We start from the raw sequence: 25,877 nt of genomic DNA, 5'->3' as shown, positions 1-25,877 counted from the left end.
ATGTGGTGAAACCCTGTCTCTAGTAAAAATACAAAAATTAGCTGGGCATGGTGGTGGGTGCCTGTAATCCCAGCTACTTGGGAGGCTGAGGCAGGAGAATTGCTTGAATCCAGGAGGCGGAGGTTGCAGTGAGCCAAGATCGTGCCACTGCACTCTAGCCTGGGAGACAAGGGCGAAACTCTGTCTCAAAAAAAAAAAAAAAAAGTACCAGTATCATTTCCAACTTAATCATCCTGTACAACTTTTTCACTAAAAATAAAAAATGCTCACTACACTTCAACATTTTGTTTCTAAAAAACAATTAGAGTGCCAGGAATTTCCTCGTCTCTGGCTTTCCTGCCCAAATTCTTGTTCATATAGCTAATAGTATACACTTAAATAAAATTAATTTTATATAATCTTGAATATAATATACTATTCTCTTGTGAGGACAATAAATTGATAGTAGTTTCATTTTTATACCCAAAGTGGCCAAAGAGACACTCCAACTCTGAGAAAATGGCTGTGTCTACAGCAGGGAGTTAGAGGGCTCCTCTTGTAACAAATGAGAACTGAAGTCTATTTTTCCTAAATCTAATTTAAAAATCTTTTTTCCCCACAGTTTATCAAGTGCTTGTTAAACACACACCATGTAGAAGGTTCTGTGGGAAGACAGAGAAACGGAGAGAGAGAGATGAAACCTTTTATTTTAAGCATTACTTAACCTGTCCTAAATCTCCTGTTTATTAACTTTAAGACTTTTAAAGAAATAATAATTTTCCTAAAACAACTGTGTGAACTGCCTAACTATTCAGACCAAAACAAAACAAAACAAAAACCCTCAACAGGGAACAAACCTGCCTCATCTAAATTAGAAACCACAGAACTACTAAGATGCAGCTGTTAGCAAAATTTCTATGAAGTTGTAATAATACACCAATTATAAATAGGACCACAATGGGATGCCCTCCCCAACCCAAGCATTATGGAACACAAAAATATAATTTGAGGAAAGACAGAATTTTCTGCTACTTTTCCTGTGATGATTTTCAGAAGATCTCATATAAAAATTAATCATAAATGTGCTTACAGGTTAGATCAAATAAGAAGTGCACTACATAAGAATTATCAAGCCAGTACAATAATTGCTGGCACCAAATGAGGATTTTTTCCTTTTAGCCAGATAGAATCTCACTGGGTTTTATTTTTGTTTTGCACTTCGATGTTACTACCATGAATTACTTCAAAGTGAGAAAGGCACATTTATATCTTGCTAACTGCTCTTCTAGTTCACTCAACTCAAGTGAGAGATTTATGGTTTCTTCATCTTCCTCTTGCTGTTTCCTGCAAATTGCCATATCATCATACATGATGCCAGCCCTTGTCTCAAATCAAAAACTGAATTCTAGAAATGTTGGAGCAGTCAGTTAACCATAACTCTACGTTCATTTTAACTTTATGGATGGTCATAAAGATCATTGTTTCAGAGGAGTTAAAGGTGAGCGCACTTCAACTGCTTCTCAAGCTACTTTCCACATGGCTTTTTATTCCAGTGGACTTGAAAAATATAAAGGAGGAAAATCAAATACAAATGCTCCTCAGCTTATGATGGGGCTATGTCCTGGTAAACCCATCATCAGTTGAATATGTCTAAGTTGAAAATGCATATATGTTTTTGACTTATGATATTTTCGACTTGTTATTTTCAACGTAAGATGGATTTATCCAGATGTAGCTGTATTGTAAGTTGAGGAGTGTACTGAGTGTGTACCACTTTTGCACCATTGTAAGGCCCCAAAATCTTAAGTCAAACTGTCATAAGTTGGTGACTGTCTATATCTATATCTATGGTTCTTGGGGAAAAACAATGAATAGATCTGGGATTTATTTTGCTTGTTGTTTTAGCTATGACTGCATGATACACTAAGTTCAGTTCCAGATAGACTCTCGGAGTACCACTAATGATCTGTCATATGGTAATCTCTTTGGTGTTTACATAAGACGAATGAAAACAATAGCAAGCAAAATAGAATGTGGAGTCCTAGCCTACTGAGTAATTCAGAATAAAAATAATCTGTAACCTCGTACTTAAAAAAATATTAATCTCCCATTACAAGTCCACATCATTGGTTGACAGATGCTATTTCTGTGTCGAGGTACATAGTTGGTCCTTTCCTTAAGAAATGCAGCTAGAAAAGTTGCAGAATTATTTCATGGAATTTTATTTGGTAAATAAAAATAGCATAAGTAAAGAGTTGGTAAGGAGAGAAAAAATGTTTATCTGCCATACATAAAAGTCATTTTCATATTTTCACAGAGGTCTTGCTGTTCTTGTCAAGAGTTTATCTTCAGAGGTAAGGGCAGATGGTCCCTTTTACTGTGAGAGAATCTTTAATACAAAATTAGACTGAGATAACTTGCCAAAATGATAAAAAGATGATAATGATACAATCTGTTTGCTCTGCCCTTTATACTCATGATATCCTAATTTCATTTCTATGCTCTCCATGAGGAAACAGGAGGGAAGGTAGTAGTATCATTTCCATTTGATGGGTAAAGAAAGCAAAGTTAGAGAAGTGTGTGATTGGTTAGAAACTGCTATATTAAGAAGCCCAATGGAAGAATCTACTTCTAGTCTAGTGTTCTTCTCACTATATTATGCTATTCCTCTGAAGACTACATTTTGAGAAATAATAGGAGCAAGTAAAAAACAATTGTGATATAATAGAAGCCACGTAAAGTGCAATTTAACTTAGTGACTATGTCATGTACTGCACTTTGTTTCAAGATTTCTTAGTATGGTCATTTAAAACACCTCAGGGCAAGCAATTTATTTTGCTTAATGACCCCAAGCCACCACTTTCCTCCCACTAAGGTATTTTGAAGGGAACTATCTTACCTCTGCTCCTGAGTATGCGTCGGTTTGAAGGATGAGTTCATCCAGGTCAACTTCATTACTGACAGGCATGGAGTGAAACTGCAGCTTAAATATTTCCCTTCTTGTTGCTGCATCCGGTAAAGGCACATAGATGATTCTATCAATTCTTCCAGGCCGCATCAATGCCTATAAAGAAAATGAGGCAACATGAATTAACTGGGCTCAGGACTGACATTCCATCTCAAAGATACCTAGGGAAAGATGTCTGGAATTTCACGAACAATCCACTATTATTCGTAATTGGTAAATAAAACAAGTACCAGAGATTCCATAATCTATGTCACAGATACAAACAATGTGAAGAGTACTTTTGAAAATAGAAGGCTGGGCGCGGCGGCTCACGCCTGTAATCCCAGCACTTTGGGATGCTGAGGTGGGTGGATCAGGAGGTCAGGAGTTCAAGACCAGCCTGGCCAACATGATGAAACCCTGTATCTACTAAAAATACAAAAAAAAATTAGTCAGGCATGGTGATGGGTGCCTGTAATCCCAGCTGCTCTGGAGGCTGAGGCAGAGAATTGCTTGAACCCGGGAGGTGGAGGTTGCAGTGAACCAAGATTGCCCCATTACACTCCAGCCTTGGTGACAGAGTGAGACCCTGTCTCAAAAAAAAAAAAAAAAAAAAAAAGGAAAAGCAGTACTTATGGGAGGTTTACCCTTCTCAGCAATTATCAGGTGAATAAAAGATGACTATTCTCTTTTCAAAAATGTGCAAATAATTTGCACTCATTATATCAAAAGGAACTTTTTTTTGGAACTTCCTTAAATAACTACTAAAATATGGTTTAAGGACAGGTATAGTGGCTCACGCCTACAATCCCAGCACTTTGTGTTTTTTTTTTCTTTTTGAGACAGTCTCACTCTGCCACCCAGGCTGGAGTGCAGTGGCACAGTCTCAGCTCACTGCAAGATTCTCCTGCCTCAGCCTCCCTAGTAGCTGGGACTAAGGCACATGCCACCACGCCTGGCTAATTTTTAGTAGAGACAGGGTTTCACCATGTTGGCCAGGCTCGTCTCGAACTCCTGACCTCAGGCGTTCGATCTGCCTGCCTTGGCCTCCCAGAGTGCTGGGATTACAGGCGTGAGCCATGGTGCCCGGCCAATCCCAGCACTTTGGAAGGGCAAGCAGGGCAGATTGCTTGAGTCCAGGAGTTCGAGACCAGCCTGGGCAACATGACAAAACCCCATCTCTACAAAAAAATACAAAAATTAGCTGGGCACGGTGGTGGATGCCTGTAGTCCCAGCCACTCAGGAGGCTAAGGTGAGAGGATCACTTGAGCCCAGGAGGGGGAGGTTGCAGTAAGCCAAGATAGCACTACTGCACTCCAGTCTGGTTGACAGAGTAAGACTCCATTTAAAAAAAAAATCTGTAGCTATATATCTATATCTATATCTATATCTATATATCTATATATCTGTATCTATATCTGGGTTAAGCTGTTAGCTGTTTCAGAGATCCCTCAAAATAGCAGAGTTCTAATAAAAGAATACTTCTAGAGCTGAATGCAGTCAAATGAGCCTTCTTAATATTTTACTAGAGGCTAATGCCTACGTAATTTTACAACTAATGAATTCACTTATTCAGAAAAATTTGGTGAGCATGTATTACATACCAGACATTGCTCTTGGTAATAGGAGAAAGCATGAATAAGATGTGTACAATTGACTATGGTGATGGTTATACATATCTGTGAATATACTAAAAATCAATTAATTAAATGTTTCAAATAGTGAATTTTATGGTATGTGAATTATCTCAAAGTGGTTAAAAAGAGGTATGTGTCTAAAATCTCTCTCTGTGTGTATCTACAGAGGGAATGTGGCAACTTTTAGCAACTTCTAAAAAGAACAAAGTGGAAAACTTACACTACTTGACTTCAAAACTTATAATGCTAAAGAAACAAGATAGTGTGAGAATATCTAGAGGATAAAGATACAGATAAATAAAATAGAAAAAGGAAGTCCATATGGATTTTAAGGCACTCAACAAGGAAATTATCTTAAGAAATGTACTGTGAATACTAGAAATCCATATGAAAAAAATGAACATTGACCCTTACCTCACACCATACTGAAAAATAAACTTGAAATGTATGAGCTAAAATTACAAAACTTCTAGAAGTATAAAAGAAAAACATGGATAAACTGGTCTTTACAAAAATCAAAACAAAATTTCTTTTCAAAGGTACCTTTAAGAAAACGAAAAGACTTATAGTGCTTTGGGTATATACCCAGTAATGGGATGGCTGGGTCAAATGGTATTTCTAGTTCTAGGTCCCTGAGGAATCGCCACACTGACTTCCACAATGGTTGAACTAGTTTACAGTCCCACCAACAGTGTAAAAGTGTTCCTATTTCTCCACATCCTCTCCAGCACCTGTTGTTTCCCGACTTTTTAATGATTGCCATTCTAACTGGTGTGAGATGGTATCTCACTGTGGTTTTGATTTGCATTTCTCTGATAAAGGACTATAAATCATGCTGCTATAAAGACACATGCACACGTATGTTTATTGCGGCACTATTCACAATAGCAAAGACTTGGAACCAACCCAAATGTCCAAGAATGATAGACTGGATTAAGAAAATGTGGCACATATACACCATGGAATACTATGCAGCCATAAAAAATGATGAGTTCATGTCCTTTGTAGGGACATGGATGAAACTGGAAATCATCATTCTCAGTAAACTATCACAAGGACAAAAAACCAAACACCGCATGTTCTCACTCATAGATGGGAATTGAACAATGAGAACACATGGACACAAGAAGGGGAACATCACACTCTGGGGACTGTTGTGGGGTAGGGGGAGGGGGGAGGGATAGCATTAGGAGATATACCTAATGGAGTTAATGGGTGCAGCACACCAGCATGGCACGTGTATACATATGTAACTAACCTGCACATTGTGCACATGTACCCTAAAACTTAAAGTATAATAATAAATTTAAAAAAAAGAAAAAAAAAGAAAATGAAAAGACAGGTCACAGACTGGGATAAAATGTTCACAATATGCATATTTGCAAAGGGCTTGTATCCAAAATATATAAAGAATCCTCATAATTCAATAATAAGAAAATAACCCAAAGTAACTGGACTAAAAATTTGAACATACTTGCTAACCATACAGCTTCCTTTGTGAGGTAAGTATGTGAAAAGATACTTAACATCATTAGTTATCAGATCGATGCAAATTTAAGCCACAATGAGATACCATTACATTATAAGAATGATGAAAATTAAAGACACTAATAATACCAAAGACCGATCAAGGACATGGAGCAACTAGAACTTACATACACTGTTAATGGGAATATAAAATAGAACAACTACTTTGGAAAGCTATTTGTCAGCTTCTTAAGAAGTTAAACATACCACATCATAACAACCCAATTATTTCACTCCTAGGTAGTTACCTAAGAAGATAAAACCCATATCTACACAAAGACTTGTATATGGAAGTTCACAGATTTTATTTTTTTGAGACAGAGTCTCACTCTGTCACCCAGGCTAGAGTGCAGTGATGTGATCTTGGCTCACTGCAACCTCCACCTCCTGTGCTCAAGCGATACTCTTCTCAGCCTCCCAGGTAGCTGGGACCACAGGTATGCACCACCATGCCCAGCTTTTTTTTTTTTTTTTGAGGTGGAGTTTCACTCTTGTTGCCCAGGCTGGAAGTGCAGTGGTGCAGTCTCTGCTCACTGTAACCTCTGCCTCCTGGGTTCAAGCAATTCTCCTGCCTCAGCCTCCCAAGTAGCTGGGATTACAGGTGCCCACAACCACGCCTGGCTAATTTTCTGTATTTTTAGTAGAGATGGGGTTTTGCCATATTGGCCAGGCTGGTCTTGAACTCCAGACCTCAGGTGATCCGCCTGCCATGGCCTCCGAAAGTCCTGGGATTACAGGCTTGAGCCACCGCGCCCGGCCCCAGCTATTTCTTTTGTATTTTCAGTAAAGATGGGGTCTTGCCATGTTGCCCAGGCTGGTCTCAAATGCCAATGTCCAAGTGATCCACCCACCTTGGCCTCCCAAAGTGCTGAGATTACAGGTGTGAGCCACTGTGCCCAGCCCACAGTAGCTTTATTCACAATAGCTAAAACTGTAAACAACCCAAATGTCTACCAACCTATGAGTGAATAGTCAAAATATATAATGGAATACTACTCAACAATAGAAAGGAAATACTGAACACTCAACAATGTGCATGAGTCTCATCATGCTGAGTCAAATAGAACAGACATAAGAGAGTACATACTGCATTTATATAAAATATTTACAAAGTCCAATATATTCTATAGTAGCAAAAAGCAGACTAGTGTTTGACTGCAACCTGAGGAAGAGGGAAAGATGGACTGCAAAGGGGCAAAAGCAATCTTTTGAAGGTGATGGGGATGTTCTGCACCTTAATTGCAGAGGTGGTTTCACAGGTTTACACAAGTCTAAATTAATTGACTTGTACATATAAGTTGATACAATCATTGTATGTAAACTGAAACTAAATAAAAAGGATTAATAAAGAGTAGTAACTTGCATTTGTTAGACTCCCAGTATTTATAAATCAGTAAATTTAAAGAGGAATCAAGATATTTTAAAATTTTCTCTATAATCTGGAAAGATTATCTTCTTTGACTAACCAGTTTGAAAAAAATCGCATAAGAAGTCATGTAAGAGAAAGAATACTTACTTAACAAGCTGTGACAGATCAATTTCTATGATTTAGCCACGAATTTGGTGACATATATTACAACCATTTCACAATCTCATAGTTAATTTGTTTTGTTTTTGTTTTGTTTTAATGTACTTCACCATTTTCACACTTAGAGTTCCAAACAGACTGTTCAAATCCATGGGGTCATATCATCATATCTCATACCACTGCTTTATAAAATACTCCAGTGAATGTTAACAAATGTAATGGAAAAAAGGGTTTTCTTGTTAAATAAATTTGGAGAACACTGTGTAGAAACAAAATAAAAGGTTTGTATAGGTTTCTATATGAAGGAATTTTTGGAAATTATATTAATGGGTAATAAAAATATCCAGGAGAAACCTATGGTAGTATGTAAAAATTCTATTTTAAATTCCCAAACTCTAATCATGGAACATCTCAAAAACTAATATTTCTTTTCCACTTTGGAAAATGCTGTTGTATACTTTTTGTATATGTTATAATACCTAGAAGAGGGTGATTGTCTATCAAATATATGTCAATCAATTCTTAACTTACATACAAATTAGCTGGCAAAAATTCAATTAGGAAAAATCATAAAATAAATATATTTCCCTTGCTTAAAAATGAGTATTTTAATTCTTTGCAGACAATTCTGTATACCTTAAAATGTATTTTATCAAAGAATTCAAAACTCCATTTCAATCATGGAAATCACTTCTTTCTACCTAAAACAAATACAGGACTTAGGAAATAAAGATGATTTCAGTAAATATATATTTAAAAAATTGAAAATGTTATCTAAGATAAATAACATTAATATTTATATAGCACTTAAGAATCTATGAAGCATCTTCCACATACTGTAGCTCATTTAATATTCCCCCAAATTTTGGGAATTAGATATTATTATATCCTTATTAAGACAAAGAAAATGAGGCCCAAGGTCGTACAATAACTTACAGAAACTGCGCTGAAATCTGGGGTTTCTAAATGTTGAATCAGTCCTTTTTAATTTTACTATTTTGACACTACATGATACTCATTATTGATGAACAAACAAAATTCTCTTTCTGAAATATAACAAAGTTCAACAATTCTCTCATCAAAAAATTATTAAGCATCTACTATATGCCAGATTGATTTACTTGCTGGGGATACAGCCATGGAGAGCTTGGTTGTTTTTTTAAAGTTGAAGTTGTCCTTTTCACCCTACTGAAATAACAAATTCTAGGCTATTTTAAAATTTCCTTTCTAATAGTTGAAAGAACACAGCAAAGGATATAGAGCATACATGTCAGCTAAGTCACTGGAACACTCAGCATACATCTGTGTGTGCTTATTTATTTATTTATTTTTTTAGCTGTAGCTATCCTCAGGCAGTGCAGGTTGAGTATACTTCAATGATTATAACATTGTCTGGGCCAACAGCCAGCTAGGCTTTTTCTGGCCTGATCTTGTCAGTGAAAGTTATGCTTAAAAAATAGTAGGAAAGAGCCTTCCTTCCTGTAGAACTCTGAATGAGTAAACGCCCTTCCTAGAATTTCTTTAAAAATACTGTTTTGGGATATTAGGGTGGAAGAATGTATTCTGAATGATAGCATGTTCTATTAGTATTAAAATCACCATATGACAACTCAATGAAAAAAGAAGCCAAGGCTTTCTAATATTCTGAACCCTATGGCTCCAAGGCCATGTTGGATATTGTGGCCTCTCCATTAAAACTTTATTAAAAAAAACAAATCATAGAACAAACTCCCTTTCTGAGAACTTATTCAAGACCTTGGGCAAGTCTCTACATCTGTAACAGCCTCAGTTTCCTCATGTGTGAAAATGAAGGCGGCTCTTTAATTACAGGTGCCTATGTGCATTTGACAAAAATTCCCCTCAAACTATACATATGCAAAAATACTCCCAATTTTGCAAATAATTCCAGGGAGTTCACCTGACATCTGCTTGTGTGCTCCAGACTAAAAATTATCATATTGGATAACCTTTTAAATGGGCCTTCCAGCCCCCAGTTCTAGGATCCCCTGCCATTCTTATACAACAAAATATCCACAGCTTACACTGCATAGTCATTACTGTAAACATGTTAGTTTATTATGAAACCAATATCCATCTTTTCTTCTGACCTTTATATCAAGGACTCAAAACATCTGGTATTTCACATGAATGAGTCTTAGCTATCAAACCTTATACCACAATTATAAGGCTGCCTTTTCTTTTTTATAAATTCTGAAATTGAACACTTATAGTTTCATGTTCTATCAAATGCTCAAATCTAATTTCATTAACATAGAAATACTTGTTCAGACAAAAGTATTAAAATAGACACCTTGAAAAATCAGGTCCCATTGGCTCCCATTCATTTAAAATAATCAACAAGGGTGTGTATGTGTATATAGGGAGTGCCTTCCTCTAGGAAAGGAAAGCAGCGCTGAGCCTTTATACTTTAATAAAAACATATCAATGAATCATGATTCACGGAGAGAAGAGTTCCAGAAACCAGGGAGAAAGGTGGATCTTTGGTAACAGCTCTGAATTATCTCAAAGAAACCTTGGATTTATTCTAGGTATCTCTTTCTTCCTCTAAATCCAACTAATGCATAGACCTGGCTAACACTACTTAAATGTCTCTTAAAACTGTCACTTCTACCCATTCTTCTTTATTGTGTATTTGTGTGTTTGTCTACGGTCTGTCTTTCCCAACAGACTGTAGACTGTATGTAATGGCAGGAATCATATTCATTTTATTCAACACTGTAAGCTCAGCTATGGCACATGTAAGGCACCCAATAAATGTTTACTCAGTGAAATCAAGCCAACATAATCATTTGTCTAGAATATCATAACTGCTGTGCTAGTTGTTTTTCTGCCTGCAGTCTTATTCTTTCCTTCTTTTTCCTTGCTTTATCTACATCATGGCTAACGTGATCATTCTAACTGCAAATACGTTAACTTCCTATTTTCTAATCATTTAATTGTACATCAAAGAAAAAAGTCCAAGTTCAAGTATAGCATTTCTCACCCTGTGAGAAAAGAAAAGGAGCTGTAGATAAGATAGGAGTTACACTAAAATCATAGAAACTTGAAATGCTATACTTGAACTTGGACTTGCTTAGGAGCACCTAAACACCCAGTTAGTAAAACTCACCACGCTTCTTTCTGCCTCCCTGTTTTCGCACATATTTCTCCCTCTGCTCAGAATGACATATTATCTCTTTGTCGATCAGGGAAGCTCCACTTCTTGTTCAAGTCTCAGCTTAAAAGTCTTCTCTTATATTGAAACTTCTATGACTCTTCCAAATACATAAATGAATTTTAAACTTGTAATTTGGCATACAAGGTTAAAAGTGAGGGCAAAAGAATCAGCTTAGCTGGAGGAAAATTCTAGCTCAATAACTTATTAGCTGTGTGTTTGGACAAATCAGCAGGTGTTTTTTTTATCTATATTGATATAATGTGCTTAGCTCAGTGTTTGGCATATGGCATGTATGCTTCAGTAAGTATTAAATGCTATTATAGTGATTACTGTTCTTGTATAATTATCCTCAGTACTTGATTATGAGATCCTTGAATATAGGCAATGTTAGTAATCTCTGAATTCTTAATATATGGCAGATGTTAATGTTCTTTGAATAAATGGAACAATGAGCTAGGAGGTTAGAATAATAGATTGAAAAGTCAAGTCAAAATACAGATTCCTGATTTTTATTTCTAAATCTCAATATTTAAAAAGAATTGATATTTAGCAATTCTCTACTTGCACCCTTCTTTCCCTGCTTCTTACCATAGCCTCTGAAATGCTCAATTCATAACCCTTTCCTAATAGATAGAAGAAACATACTTGTTGTCTGCAACAGAAACCTGATAGAGGGATCAGCTCTTACAGAGGCCCAGAACATTCCTGTATATATTAAATCTTCCCATGTGTGGGTTCACATTACTCAGCCAAGAGATGTACAAAGCTAACTTTTGAAAATGTTGTTGTATCTTTGACCTTAGCTGCTGTCTTTTAAAGCTTGAAATTCTCAGTGTTTCAGGAACACAATTTCATAATATCTCTTATGCAATTTAGTAATTTTTAAAAGTATAATTACACTGGGAGAAGAATGACTTTAGAGACTAATAAAATAAGCAGTAGTATGTAAAATCCATGAGAGCCTTTGCAAGGAGCACTCTGCATTATATTATTTGCTAATTAAGCTTTTGGGACATTGAAAAAGAATGTAAACTACTTCAGTCTGGGTAAGCATCTGCTGAACAGGCATCAGAAAACAAAAACAGATTTTATATCAAATTTGAATAAAAAAGTCTTAACTACCCACAAGATATTTTAAAAGTAACTAAAAAGACACCTCCTAGACAATTTTTTTTTTTTGTGCAAAGCACTGTGAGGAAAACACAGAAGCATATGACTTGGTCCTTACCTTTAATAACATTAAAAAGTAGAGAAAGATCAACACGCAAACAACTAACTGCAGCAAGCTTTGATCAACAGGCTAAGACACTAGTAGAAAATGATAAAATACACAATAATTACCAAATTAAGTAAGAATTTAAGAATGAGGTGAGTCAAATTATACTTGATTCATGCTGATACTAAAAGCCAATCATTTAAATGAGATAAAACCAGAAACATTTACCTAACCCACACATAAAACTTTTTTGGAAAAGCAGAAATAGTTATGAGAGGAATGTGTTAGAGATCAAAATCAATCAGGCTAGCCACAGTGGCACACACACAACTGTAATCCCAGCACTTTGGGAAGCCAAGGCAGGCAGATCGCTTGAGCTCAGGCATTTGAGACCAGCCTAGGCAACATGGCGCAACCCCATCTCTAAAAAACAAACAAACAAACAAACATAAAAATTAGCCAGGTGTGGTGGTACACACATCTGTAGTCCCAGCTGAGGTGGGAGGATCGCTTGAGCCCAGGAGGTTGAGGCCCAGGGAGCCATCCACCACTGCACTCCAGCCTAAGTGACAGGGTGAGACCCTGTCTCAAAACAAATAAAAGATCAATTACACTTAAAATAAGCAATAGGCTCTGTTAAACAAAGGAAACCAATTTTCATAATTTTTCTCTTAGAACTTTGAGCTTAATAAACCTTTTCACAAGAAGTATTTTGAGATCTTTTAACTTTAGAGTATAGCTAAGTGGGTAGTAATGATATATATATTTATGTTAGTAATAGTAGTGATACACACACACACACACATGCACGCAAGTAAGCACACACACCCTTTACATAAGTCATCCATTTGAGATGTGTATTTATGAAACCATGGGCAATATAATTTACGGGGGAAAGAAACTGTTTCCAAAAAGCCAAGGAAGGGAGATTTTTATTTGTATTTTTAAAAACAAAATCATTATTGGTACAGTAGGTGTAACCTTAAAATTAAGTTATTACAAATGGGTCAGAAAATGGAAAGAGAATTTCTAAGGGTCAAAATTAATTGATTTAAGATAAGACTTTAATTGGAAACAAAGAGCTTCACATATTCTTAAAAAAATTCCAGAAACATTTCCCTAATCCAAATGAGCCGGGCTTTAAATGACAAGGAGGGGAAATTTACCAGATTGAGAATCTGCGAAAAGGCAGAATGAATATTATAAGCAAAGAAGAAAAGTGCACAAACCATTCCTGGGAGACGAAAAGGTTTACTGTGGTCACATGTAGGGCAGACTTTCCCAGTGGTTGTACTGGGAATGGATTAAAGGGTATGCTTAAGATATTGTTTCCTTCAGGTTTCAGAAGGGCCAGAAAGCTCAGAGAAGCCAGAGACTTCAGGCAGTCAGACAGTGGTATCATCTGGTTATTATTCCATGTGTGACATGTCATGAAAAATTTGGGGAAGCACCGGTAGAGGATGCTTAGAAACATGGGGACATGAAGGTAGATTAAGAAAAAAAATCCACAGGTATAATTACATTACATATGGTATGTAATGCCAAGGAGTTTGGTCCTCATCTCACAGTCCGTAGCAAATTGCAGAAGGTTTTTAATGAGGAAAGAGACAGGCTTGATTTTCTGTTGAAGAAAGTAAATGATTCTGGCAGCAGTGTGGAGGAAGCACAGGAATGAAGTGCAACTTCCAGTTAGGCAACTAATACAATTTCGAGGCCCTAAATTAGAACATGAATAATAGCAGAGGCAGGGAACCTGAACAGGACAATTTAAGAGATGTCTTTGAAGTATAACTGCACAATGTTTTCAACTTATTATTAGACACTTTCCCCTTTTGACAATGCCACTCCATTGTGCAAAGGGAGATAAGGATAAAAAAGCATTTATTTTAAATAGATTCGTAATTATTCTGCAAAGACAACAATATCTGCTAAATTAAAACCTGGATCTTAACAATGTTCCGTGACTTGACTTTTCAACTGGTGGACATGCTTTTTAAACAATAATTCAATTTGTATTATAACTATTTAAGATAATCACTTCCCCATAAAGCTGAAAAAGTTGTAGGAGTCTTTAGTGCTTAGCTAGGCTTCACAGAGCAGTTCAATCCCACAGACATTTGCTGAGTATCTACTATGTGTCAGGCATAGGATTAGGTACTAGGGTTATAAAGTTCTTTGTTCTTTAAAAAATAATTCATTTGAAACAGATTTCTGTATGTCAACATGTGAGCGTATATTTGTATTAAAACAAATAAATCAATCAGTCTTTAGGCTATCTGTCTAATGTTGGGCTTGCTCAGTTCTGCAAAAACCTGTAGCACTGTGCAAGAAAAGACTTGATGCATTTGACAGCAGGTGTTCAGGAAAAATGCACCACAGTAAATAGCAGCAATTGATGATGAGCACAAAATGAAGAGAACAGAAGAAAAAAAAATTTAGCATGCACACACATACACATACTTATTTTATTAGCATATTTTCTTTGTCCATTTCTATTAAAGAGTCATTTACAAGTCAAAACAGTACGTATCCAGTACTAATCCAAATTCTTCCTCTTGTAAAAAGTGAATCCGCTTTTTAAAAAACTATAGGGGCAAAGTGAAAACAATGCAAACTAACATTTCCTATGTCTCTATAAAATTCACTCTTTAAAAAGGGTCTCCATAAGGTAGAATAGGAGTGAAGAACTTACTTAGATATTTACATATTTTAAGATATTTAAAAATATATAAACCCATGGGTTCTTAATGGGGGTAAGGGGTAGTGGCAGTGGGGAGAAATGGCCTGTCCTCTGCTTCTTTTCCCAGCATCGTCTCCTGTTATTTGACCCCTCCAGGCCCTTTACTTTCTACCAATACCGAACTCCTTGTACTTCCCCTAAAATTGCTATCAGCATATTCTTCACACCTCTCTAATTTATAAATAGTGATCTCTTTATCTGAACAGTCCTGTCTACTCCCAGGCCATGTACTCCAGGAAAATCCTAGTTATTCTTTCAAATCATTTCTATACAAAGAAACTGTCGTTTTCTTCTCTATATTACTCCTAAACACTGTTCACATTTCTTTTGCACATATCATACAACAGCTGTTTATATTTTCTAATGCCCCTGCTGAACCATAAGATATTCAAAGGACATATATTTTTTCCCAATTTAAAAGAAATCACAATATAAGGTGATCTGCCTACAGACACCTACTAGGTATACAGAAGCATGCAGACAAAAAATATATAAGACAGCAGGTGATACCAAAAACATGTTGCTCAGAATATGTGTTTCTGGATAACTAAGGTTTTTAACTCATTACATATAAATGATTTTTAAAAACCTAAAATGAAAGTCTTCTGATATATACTACAAAGAATGGATGTTACAGTAAATGTAAACAAAGGTTTTCTTGTTGACTCCAAGTCTTCTTTTCCCTCTCCATCACTCTTAAACAATATTCTGTGCTAAAGTTATTAGATGGTGAGGATACAGATGAGGTAGGACAGATTTATACAATGTGACTTGAACGGGCACCACAGGACTGATGGGTTGCACAGTGGTGACGCCGAGTGGTGATGCAGAGCTGTGGATACTGCCTGCCTGCACTTGCAGAGGTCATCAATGTTTCCACATCCTCTGAGAGGAACAGGGTGCTTCTGTCTGTCACCCCAAAGAGACATTGTTTCTGTTTTCTATTCCTGCCACTCCTCAATTTTTTTTAAGGTACAAAATACCAAGATACAGAAGCTATTTCTTATCAATCCCACCAGAGTGCAGCAGGGCTGTTTTATCCTTTTCTTCGGCTTTCGTTTTCTTTCTCTCAGGCTGGTTCCAGCCCATTTCTGAGTTCCGTCAGTCCTGCTTTGGGTGTTCAGTGCACCTTTCTTTTTCCTTGTCTCTGATACCTTGTCTGATAATACAAGACATTACAAAATAATGTCATTTTTTTTTAATCTTACCTATTTCATAGTTCAAAATTCTGGATCTATTACTTACTGAGTTTTATTTATTTATTTGAGACAGGGTCTTGCTCTGTTGCCCATGCTGGACTGCAGTAGCATGATCATGGCTCACTACAGCCTTGACCTCCAGGGTCCAAGTGATCCTCCCACCTCAGCCTCCCAAATAGATGGGACCACAGGTGTGTGCTACCACATCTGGCTAATATTTTAATTTTATTTTTTTGGACAGACGGGTCTCCCTACATTGCCCAGGCTGGTCTAAACTCCAGGACTCAAGTGATCCTCCTGCTCAGATTACAGGTGTGAACCACCACACCTGGTTGTAACTGAATTTTTTTAATTACAGGGTACATGTGCACAACGTGCAAGTTTATTACATAGGTATACATGAGCCATGTTGGTTTGCTTCCCCCATTAACTCGTCATTTACATTAGGTATGTCTCCTAATGCTATCCCTCCCCCAGACCCCCAGCGCCTGACAGGCCCCAGTGTGTGATGTTCCCCACCCTGCGTCCAAGTGTTCTCATTGTTCAATTCCCACCTATGAGTGAGAACATGCAGTGTTTGGTTTTCTGTCCTTCTGACAGTTTGCTGAGAATGATGGTTCCCAGCTTCATCCATGTCCCAACAAAGGACATGAACTCATCATTTTTTATGGCTGCATAGTATTCCATGGTGTATATGTGCCACATTTTCTTAATCCAGTCTATCATTGTTGGACATTTGGGTTGGTTCCAAGTCTTTGCTATTGTGAATAGTGCCGCAATAAACATACGTGTGCGTGTGTCTTTATAGCAGCATGATTTATAATCCTTTGGGTATATACCCAGTAATGGGATGGCTGGGTCAAATGGTATTTCTAGTTCTAGATCCTTGAGGAATCACCACACTGTCTTCCACAATGGTTGAACTAATTTACACTCCCACCAATGGTGTAAAAGCATTCCTACTTCTCCACATCCTCTCCAGCATCTGTTGTTTCCCATCTTTTTAATGATTGCCATTCTAACTGGCGTGAAATGGTATCTCATTGTGGTTTTGATTTGCATTTCTGATGGCCAGTGATGATGAGCATCTTTTCATGTGTCTTTTGGCTGCATAAATGTCTTCTTTTGAGAAGTGTCTATTCATACCTTTTGCCCACTTTTTGATGGGGTTGTTTTTTTTCTTGTAAATTTGTTTAAGTTCTTTGTAGATTCTGGATATTAGCCCTTTGTCAGATGGGTAGATTGCAAAAATTTTCTCCCATTCTGTAGGTTGCCTATTCACTCTGATGGTAGTTTCTTTCGCTGTGCAGAAGCTCTTTAGATTAATTAGACCCCATTTGTCAATTTTGGCTTTTGTTGCCATTTCTTTTGGTGTTTTAGTCATGAAGTCCTTGACCAGGCCCATGTCCTGAATGATACTGCCTAGGTTTTCTTCTAGGGTTTTTATGGTTTTAGGTCTTACATTTAAGTCTTTAATCCATCTTGAATTGATTTTTGTATAAGGTGTAAGGAAGGGATCCAGTTTCAGCTTTCTGCATATGGCTAGCCAGTTTTCCCAGCACCATTTATTAAATAGGGAATCCTTTCCCCACTTCTTGTTTTTGTCAGGTTTGTCAAAGATCAGATGGTTGTAGATGTGTGGTGTTATTTCTGAGGCCTCTGTTCTCTACATATCTGTTTTGGTACCAGTACCATACTGTTTTGGTTACTATAGCCTTGTAGTATACTTTGAAGTCAGGTAGTGTGATGCCTCCAGCTTTGTTGTTTTTGCTTAGTACTGTCTTGGCTATGCGGGCTCCTTTTTGGTTCCATATGAACTTTAAAGTAGTTTTTTCCAATTCTGTGAAGAAAGTCATTGGTAGCTTGATGGAGATAGCATTGCATCTATACATTACCTTGGGCAGTATGGATATTTTCACAATATTGATTCTTCCCATCTTCCATTTGTTTGTGTCCTCTTTTATTTTGTTGAGTGGTGGTTTGTAGTTCTCCTTGAAGAGGTCCTTCCCATCCCTTGTAAGTTGGATTCCTAGGTATCTTATTCTGTTTGTAGCAATTGTGAATGGGAGTTCACTCATGATTTGGCTGTTTGTCTGTTATTGGTGTATAGGAATGCTTGTGATTTTTGCACATTGATTTTGTATCCTGAGACTTTGCTGAAGTTTCTTATCAGCATAAGGAGATTTTGGGCTGAGACGATGGGGTTTTCTAAATATACAATCATGTCATCTGCAGACAGGGACAATTTGACTTCTGCTTTTCTAAATTGAATAACCTTTGTTTTTTTCTCTTGCCTGACTGCCCAGGCTAGAACTTCTAACATTATGTTGAGTAGGAGTGGTGAGAGAGGGCATCCTTGTCTTCTGCCGGTTTTCAAAGGGAATGCTTCCAGTTTTTGCCCATTCAGTATGATATTGGCTGTGTGTTTGTCATAAATAGCTCTTATTATTTTGAGATATTTCCATCAATACCTAGTTTATTGAGAGTTTTTAGCATGAATGGCTGTTGAATTTTGTCGAAGGCCTTTTCTGCATCTATTGAGATAATCATGTGGTTTTTGTCATTGGTTCTGTTTATGTGATGGATTACGTTTATTGATTTGCGTATGTTGAAACAGCCTTGCATCCCAGAGATGAAGCTGACTTGATCGTAGTGGATAAGCTTTCAGATGTGCTGCTGGATTTGGTTTGCCAGTATTTTATTGAGGATTTTCGCATCGATGTTCATCAGGGATATTGGTCTAAAATTCTCTTTTTTTGTTGTGTCTCTGCCAGGCTTTGGTATTAGGATGATGCTGGCCTCATAAAATGAGTTAGGGAGGATTCCTTCTTGTTCTATTGATTGGAATAGTTTCAGAAGGAATGGTAACAGCTCCTCTTTGTACCTATGGTAGAATTTGGCTGTGAATCTGTCTGGTCCTGGACTTTTTTGGTTGGTAGGCTATTAATTATTGCCTCAATTTCAGAGCCTGTTATTGGTCTAGTCAGAGATTCAACTTCTTCCTGGTTTAGTCTTGGGAGGGTGTATATGTCCAGGAATTTATCCATTTCTTCTAGATTTTCTAGTTTATTTGAGTAGAGGTGTTTATAGTATTCTCTGATGGTAGTTTGTATTTCTGTGGGATCGGTGGTGATATCTCCTTTATCATTTTGTATTGCGTCTATTTCATTCTTCTCTCTTTTCTTCCTTATTAGTCTTGCTAGCAGTCTATCAATTTTGTTGATCTTTTCAAAAAACCAGCTCCTGGATTCATTGATTTTTTGAAGGGTTTTTTTTTGTGTCTCTATCTCCTTCAGTTCTGCTCTGATCTTAGTTATTTCTTGCCTTCTGCTAGCTTTTGCATTTGTTTCCTCTTGCTTCTCTAGTTCTTTTAATTGTGATGTCAGGGTGTCAATTTTAGATCTTTCCTGCTTTCTCTTGTGGGCATTTAGTGCTATAAATTTCCCTCTACACACTGCTTTAAATGTGTCCCAGAGATTCTGGTATGTTGTGTCTTTGTTCTCATTGGTTTCAAACAACATCCTTATTTCTGCCTTATTTTGTTATTTACTCAGTAGTCATTCAGGTGCAGGCAGTTCTGTTCAGTTTCCATGTAGTTGTGCAGTTTTGAGTGAGTTTCTTAATCCTGAGTTCTAATTTGCTTGCACTGTGGTCAGAGAGACAGTTTGTTGTGATTCCTGTTTTTACATTTGCTGAGGAGTGCTTTACTTCCAATTATGCGGTCAATTTTAGAATAAGTGCAATGAGGTGCCGAGAAGAACGTATATTCTGTTGATATGGGGTGGAGAGTTCTGTAGATGTCTATTAGGTCTGCTTGGTGCAGAGCTGAGTTCAAGTCCTGGATATGCTTGTTAAACTTCTGTCTCGTTGATCTAATATTGACAGTGGTGTGTTAAAGTCTCCCATTATTATTGTGTGGGACTCTAAATCTCTTTGTAGGTCTCTAAGGACTTGCTTAATGAATCTGAGTGCTCCTGTATTGGGTGCATATATATTTAGGATAGTTAGCTCTTCTTGTTGAATTGATCCCTTTACCATTATGTAATGGCCTTCTTTGTCTCTTTTGATCTTTGTTGGCTTAAAGTCTGCTTTATCAGAGACTAGGATTGCAACCTATGATTTTTTTTGCTTTCCATTTGTTTGGGAGATCTTCCTGCATTCCTTTATTTTGAGCCTGTATGTGTCTCTGTACATGAGATGGGTCTCCTGAATACAGCACACTGATGGGTCTTGACTCTTTATCCAATTTGCCAGTCTGTGTCTTTTAATTGGAGCATTTAGCCCATTTACATTTAAGGTTAGTATTGTTATGTGTGAACTTAATCCTGTCATTATGATGTTAGCTGGTTATTTTGCCTGTTAATTGATGCAGTTTCTTCAAAGCATTGATGGTCTTTACAATTTGGCATGTTTTTGCAGTGGCTGGTACTGGTTGTTCCTTTCCATGTTTAGGGCTTCCTTCAGGAGATCTTGTAAGGCAGGCCTGGTGGTGACAAAATCTCTCAGCATTTGCTTGTCTGTAAAGGATTTTATTTCTCCTTCACTTGTGAAGCTTAGTTTGGCTGGATATGAAATTCTGGGTTGAAAATTCTTTTAAGAATGTTGAATCGTGGCCCCCATTCTCTTCTGGCTTGTATGATTTCTGTCCGAGAGATCCGCTGTTAGTCTGATGGGCTTCCGTTAGTGGGTAACCCGACCTTTCTCTCGGTCAACCCTTAACATTTTTTCTTTCATTTCAACCTTGGTGAATCTGAGAATTATGTGTCTTGGGGTTGCTCTTCTTGAGGAGTATCTTTGTGGTGTTCTCTGTATTTCCTGAATTTGAATGTTGGCCTGCCTTGCTAGGTTGGGGAAGTTCTCCTGGATAATACCCTGAAGAGTGTTTTCTAACTTGGTTCCATTCTCCCCGTGACTTTCAGGTACACCAATCAAACGTAGATTTGGTCTTTTCACATAGTCCCATATTTCTTGGAGGCTTTGTCCTTTTTACTCTTTTTTCTCTAAACTTCTCTTCTTGCTTAATTTCATTCATTTGATCTTCAATCACTGATATCCTTTCTTCCACTTGATTGAATTGGCTACTGAAGTTTGTGCATGTGTCACGAAGTTCTCATACCATGGTTTTCAGCTCCTTCAGGTCATTTAAGGTCTTCTCTACACTGTTTATTCTAGTTAGCCATTTGTCTCACCTTTTTTCAAGGGTTTTAGCTTCCTCGCGATGGGTTAGAACATGCTTCTTTAGCTTGGAGAAGTTTGTTATTATTGACCTTCTGAATCCTACTTCTGTCAACTTGTCAAAGTCATTCTCCATCCAGCTTTGTTCTGTTGCTGGCAAGGAGCTGCGATCCTTTGGAGAAGAGGCACTCTGGTTTTTAGAATTTTCAGCTTTTCTGCTCTGGTTTCTCCCCATCTTTGTGGTTTTATCTACCTTTGGTCTTTGATGTTGGTGACCTACAGATGGGGTTTTTGTGTGGAAGTCCTTTCTGTTGATGTTGATGCTATTCCTTTTGGTTTGTTAGTTTTTCTTCCAACAGTCAGGTCCCTAAGCAGCAGGTCTGTTGAAGTTTGCTGGAGGTCCACTCCAGACCGTTTTCCTGGGTAACACCAGTGGAGGCTGCAGAGCAGCAAATATTACTGCCTGATCCTTCCTCTGGAAGCTTCGTCACAGAGGGAAACCCGCCTGTATGAGGTGTCTGTCGGCCCCTACTGGGAGGTGTCTCCCAGTTAGGCTACATGGGGGTCAGGGACCCACTTGAGGAGGCAGTCTGTCCGTTCTCAGAGCTCAAATGCCATGCTGGGAGAACCACTGCTGTCTTCAGAGCTGTCACACAGGGACGTTTAAGTCTGCAGAAGTTACTGCTGCCTTTTGTTCAGCTGTGCCCTGCCTACAGAGGTACAGTTCATGGAGGCAGTAGGCCTTGCTGAGCTGCGGTGGGCTCCACCCAGTTCGAGCTTCCTGGCCGCTTTGTTTACCTACTTAAGCTTCAGCAATGGCGGACGCCCCTCCCCCTGCCAGGCTGCAGCCTCGCCGGTCGATCTCAGACTGCTGCGCTAGCAGCAAGCAAGGCCCCGTGGGTGTTTGATCTGCCGAGCCAGGCACAGGAGAGAATCTCCTTGTCTGCCAGTTGCTAAGACCATGGGAAAAATGCAGTATTTGGGCAGGAGTGTAGTGATATTCCAGGTACTGTCTGTCATGGCTTCCCTTGGCTAGGAGAGGGAAATGCCCCAACCCCTTCCACTTCCTGGGTGAGGCAATGCCCACCCTACATCAGTTCACTCTCTGTGGGCTGCACCCACTGTCCAACCAGTCCCAATGAGATGAACTAGGCACCTCAGTTGGAAACGCAGAAATCACCCATCTTCTGCATCGATCATGCTGGGAGCTGCAGACCAGAGCTGTTCCTATTTGGCCATCTTGGAATGGAACTCCTTTTTTTTTTTTTTTTTTTTTTTTTTTGAGACAAGGTTACACTTTGTCGCCCAGGCTGGAGTGCAGTGTGCAGTGGCATGATCTCAGCTCACTGCAACCTCCACCTCCTAGGTTCAAGCGATTCTCATGCCTCAACCTCCCAAGTAGTTGTGATTACAGGCATGCACCACCACACCTGGCTAATTTTTGTACTTTTAGTAGAGACACGGTTTCACCATGTTGGCCAGGCTGGTCTTGAACTCCTGGCCTCAAGTGGCGTCACTTTGATCTCCTCCCAAAGTGCTGGGATTATAGCCATCATGCCTGGCCCGTAATTGAATTTTAATATGGTAGTTTTCCACCTTTACTTCAAACAACTAGAAACATCTCAGGTTTAGAACACAGTCTAACAGCACCTTTGAGGCACATGGCAGGGACTGTACCCTCCCTCTGTAGGGTTTGGCAAACTACAATCTGTCCCACCAGCTGTTTTTATAAATGAAGTGTTAGAACATGACCCTGTTCAGCCATTTGCATATTATCTATGGGTATTTCCATTCTAAGTCAGCAAAGTTGAGTAGCTACAAGGAATAACAGATGTGGCCTATAAAGTCTAAAATATTTACCATCTGGCCTTTTACAGAAAAACTTTCTAAGTACTTCAGAGTAGTGGTTTTTAACCTTCATTGTGCACCACAATCACTTGGTGAACTTTAAGAACCTAGGTTACCTCCAGCTCCTTGCTCCAGTGACAATCAATCAGTCTAGGTCCAGGCAAATTATTTTCTTCGATTCTAATGTGCAGTTAAAGTTAAACCAATTTTCAGGGTTTCTCAAACCTCAATATGCACAGGAATCACCTGGCTTATCTGCTCATCTAGGAGAATCTTGTTCCCCATTTACATCCCATTTGGACTCACTAGGTCTGGAGGGAGAGGTCAGACCCTGCATGTTTAATAAGCTTGCCAGCTGACTCTGACAGAGCAAGTTCCTAGACTAGACTTTGAGAGATATGGCTTGTACAAGTTAGTTTAAAAAAGCCTCATAGGTGAACGTGGACAGTCCCTTACCCCATAAATGAATCAAATCACTCTAAGTGCTCTTAAGCCTTAGCTTTCTCATCTGTAAAGTGGAACTCTATGTCTTTGCTGTGAGACGCACTATTTTTGTCATTTTAATTCTGTGGCAGAATGTAAGACAATATATCTTTGGGAAGTTTCAGATTATAACTTACATGGTGGCCTCATAAAAATTTAAATAATTAAAACATAATAAGCAAATATCACATAGCAAAGAGATAATGCAGATGCCATCATTTTAACACTATTTCAAGTGTTAAAAAACAAGACATAACTATGTAATTAAGAATTGCATCAATGACTTTTGAAGCCAAACCTAGAAAATGAAGGGTTTACAGAAAGCTTATCATAAACTGCAGTGATGACACAGTGGCTCATGGGTTGCAATGTATATGTAGCTACCTCCCCTTCACATCCAGAAGATCTCAGTTACCTAAAGGTTCTTGAATGCATTTAGGGAAAACAGTATCTATGAAGCCTTGAAATTGTAGGCTAAATTTTACGTGCAAAAATTTTGTATTTGTATTTTCAGGAGAGTGTATCTATCAGATTCCCCCCCAAAATACATTACCCAAAGGAGGCGGGGGCATTTACTCCTAGGTATCTATGTACTAACACATGGGTCATATCAACTCATTATGAGAACTTCTTAGAGAGAAAGAAGTTCATTTTGAGTTATTTTCAAATACTGGTAACTCTGCTTTAAAATGTATCCACTTAAGAAAGAAATTAATTGATCTTCCTTTATTTGTGGTATTTTCTAAGCAGAAGAGTTAAAAAATATAATTTCCTCACTTCCGTGGAGGTAACAATATTTATAACAAAAAGTTTAAAATCTATTGGAAAAGCCCAGTTGCACTGCTGTTAAACATAAGCAGAAAAGGAATTTGGTTATCCTGTGGGAAAGTGGTTTTTTAGTCCCTGGGCACTGAGAACAGCAGTATTTTCTTCCATGGTGAAGTCTAAATATGAGTACTGAAAAGGAATGATTTATTTGACATCTCTCAGGCATTTGATTATTCAGTCACACCAAGTAGTTGACATAGTCAGAATAACTTGGATTCCATACTACACTTATTCTATCTTTAGCAAAGGACTACTCGTTGTGGTCTTTCCAGACTCTCTGGAGTCATGAAAGTTTGATTTGCTTCTTCAATACATGTTCATCTCCATCTAGTACAGGGCAGACAACTGAGACTGATGGCGAGGTCAAGTTAACACCACCTTTGGAAGACACTGTCTCGTAGGACAGCTGTCTCCAAAGTTTTTTGATCATTCATTCATATTAGTAAAAACTATGTGAGCATTTTTCCCCCATTTTTAAATGTTTATTCAGAAAGCATACACAAGCCTTCTTGTATTAATATATTGTATACAACACAAAAGTGTACATTAAAAAGAATGCTACATAAAATAGTCATGAGTATGTTTCTAATATTTTCTTCCCTCGCTCTATTGGTATGTGCATGCATCTTTAGAGATCTGTCATTAGTAAGATACTTATCAAAGCCTATGGTGCTAGAACTACATTTCAGATAGTCAAACTCTTATTCATGTATTATAGTATTCCCATGCTATGGTTAAAGAGGTAACTGATGTTATTCTAGACAATGACAATGATGACAACAATAATATGTGCATGTGAAATGTACAATATGCTTGATATTGTTCAAACTCTTTTACATAAAATTCATGAATGAGTTTACATAAAACTCCTTTAATCTGCACAACAGCCCTGTAGGCGAGGTACTATTATTAGTCTCACTTTATAGATAATAAAACTGAGTTAGAGAGAGGTTAAGTAATTTGCCTAAAGTTACATAGCTGGTAAGTGGTGGGGAGCCAGAATTGAAATATTGGCAGTGTCGCTCTAGAGACCATAATCAACACCAAAAGAAGTCTTAATGAATACTCAGTCAAAAGTAAAGCAGAAATTACATTGTAGACAGAAGCCAAGTTCCTTGCTTTGTCAGTTATGGGGATAAGAATAATTTGTATCTAAAATGAAAATACTTTTTCTTCATTTGATATGAAGATAATTAGAGAATCACAGGATTAGTCTCACAAAAAATTCTTCCATTTCTAAACTCCTATATTTACTGAGAAGACTGAGGCCCATGGAGGTAATATTGATATTACCTTAATCAATCATGAATGATTACCTTAATCATTCATACATGATTAAGTGGCAGAGCTTAGAATAAGCAAACTAATAATGTTTAAAATGGTAATGTTATTGAGTTCCTACTATATTTTCAGAACTGTAATAAGTGCTTTACTATGGTAATTAGTGCAATCCTCACAGTAACACTCAAAAGGAGATATGTATTCTTATAGTCAATTTACAGAAAGGGAAATAAAAGCTTGAAAACGTTAAGTAATTGTAAAAGGTCAGAGCAGTAGTAAGCATTAAGGATAGAATGTGAACTAAGGTTTA

The 25,877-nt window shown here is 37.7% G+C and overlaps 1 protein-coding gene across 4 annotated transcripts in view; it reads right to left on the bottom strand.

Annotated features, from left to right (window-relative positions):
* Nucleotides 1–25,877, bottom strand: part of AFG2A (AFG2 AAA ATPase homolog A) — a 409,783-nt gene that overhangs the window by 69,373 nt on the left and 314,533 nt on the right. For 3 of the 4 annotated variants that reach the window (XM_054554461.2, XM_009240302.4, XM_002815121.6), the window contains one exon: nucleotides 2,879–3,043. In XM_054554461.2, the coding sequence (XP_054410436.1) occupies nucleotides 2,879–3,043 (165 nt within the window). Of the gene's footprint in view, nucleotides 1–2,878; nucleotides 3,044–25,877 lie in introns of those variants that run through there. The other variant, XR_008524742.2, reaches the window with a different exon arrangement.

The sequence above is a fragment of the Pongo abelii genome, chromosome 3, assembly GCF_028885655.2.
Source record: "Pongo abelii isolate AG06213 chromosome 3, NHGRI_mPonAbe1-v2.0_pri, whole genome shotgun sequence".
Lineage (NCBI taxonomy): Eukaryota > Metazoa > Chordata > Mammalia > Primates > Hominidae > Pongo > Pongo abelii.
Note: the sequence above shows the minus strand (reverse complement) of the source record. Positions and strands in the feature narration are given on the sequence as shown.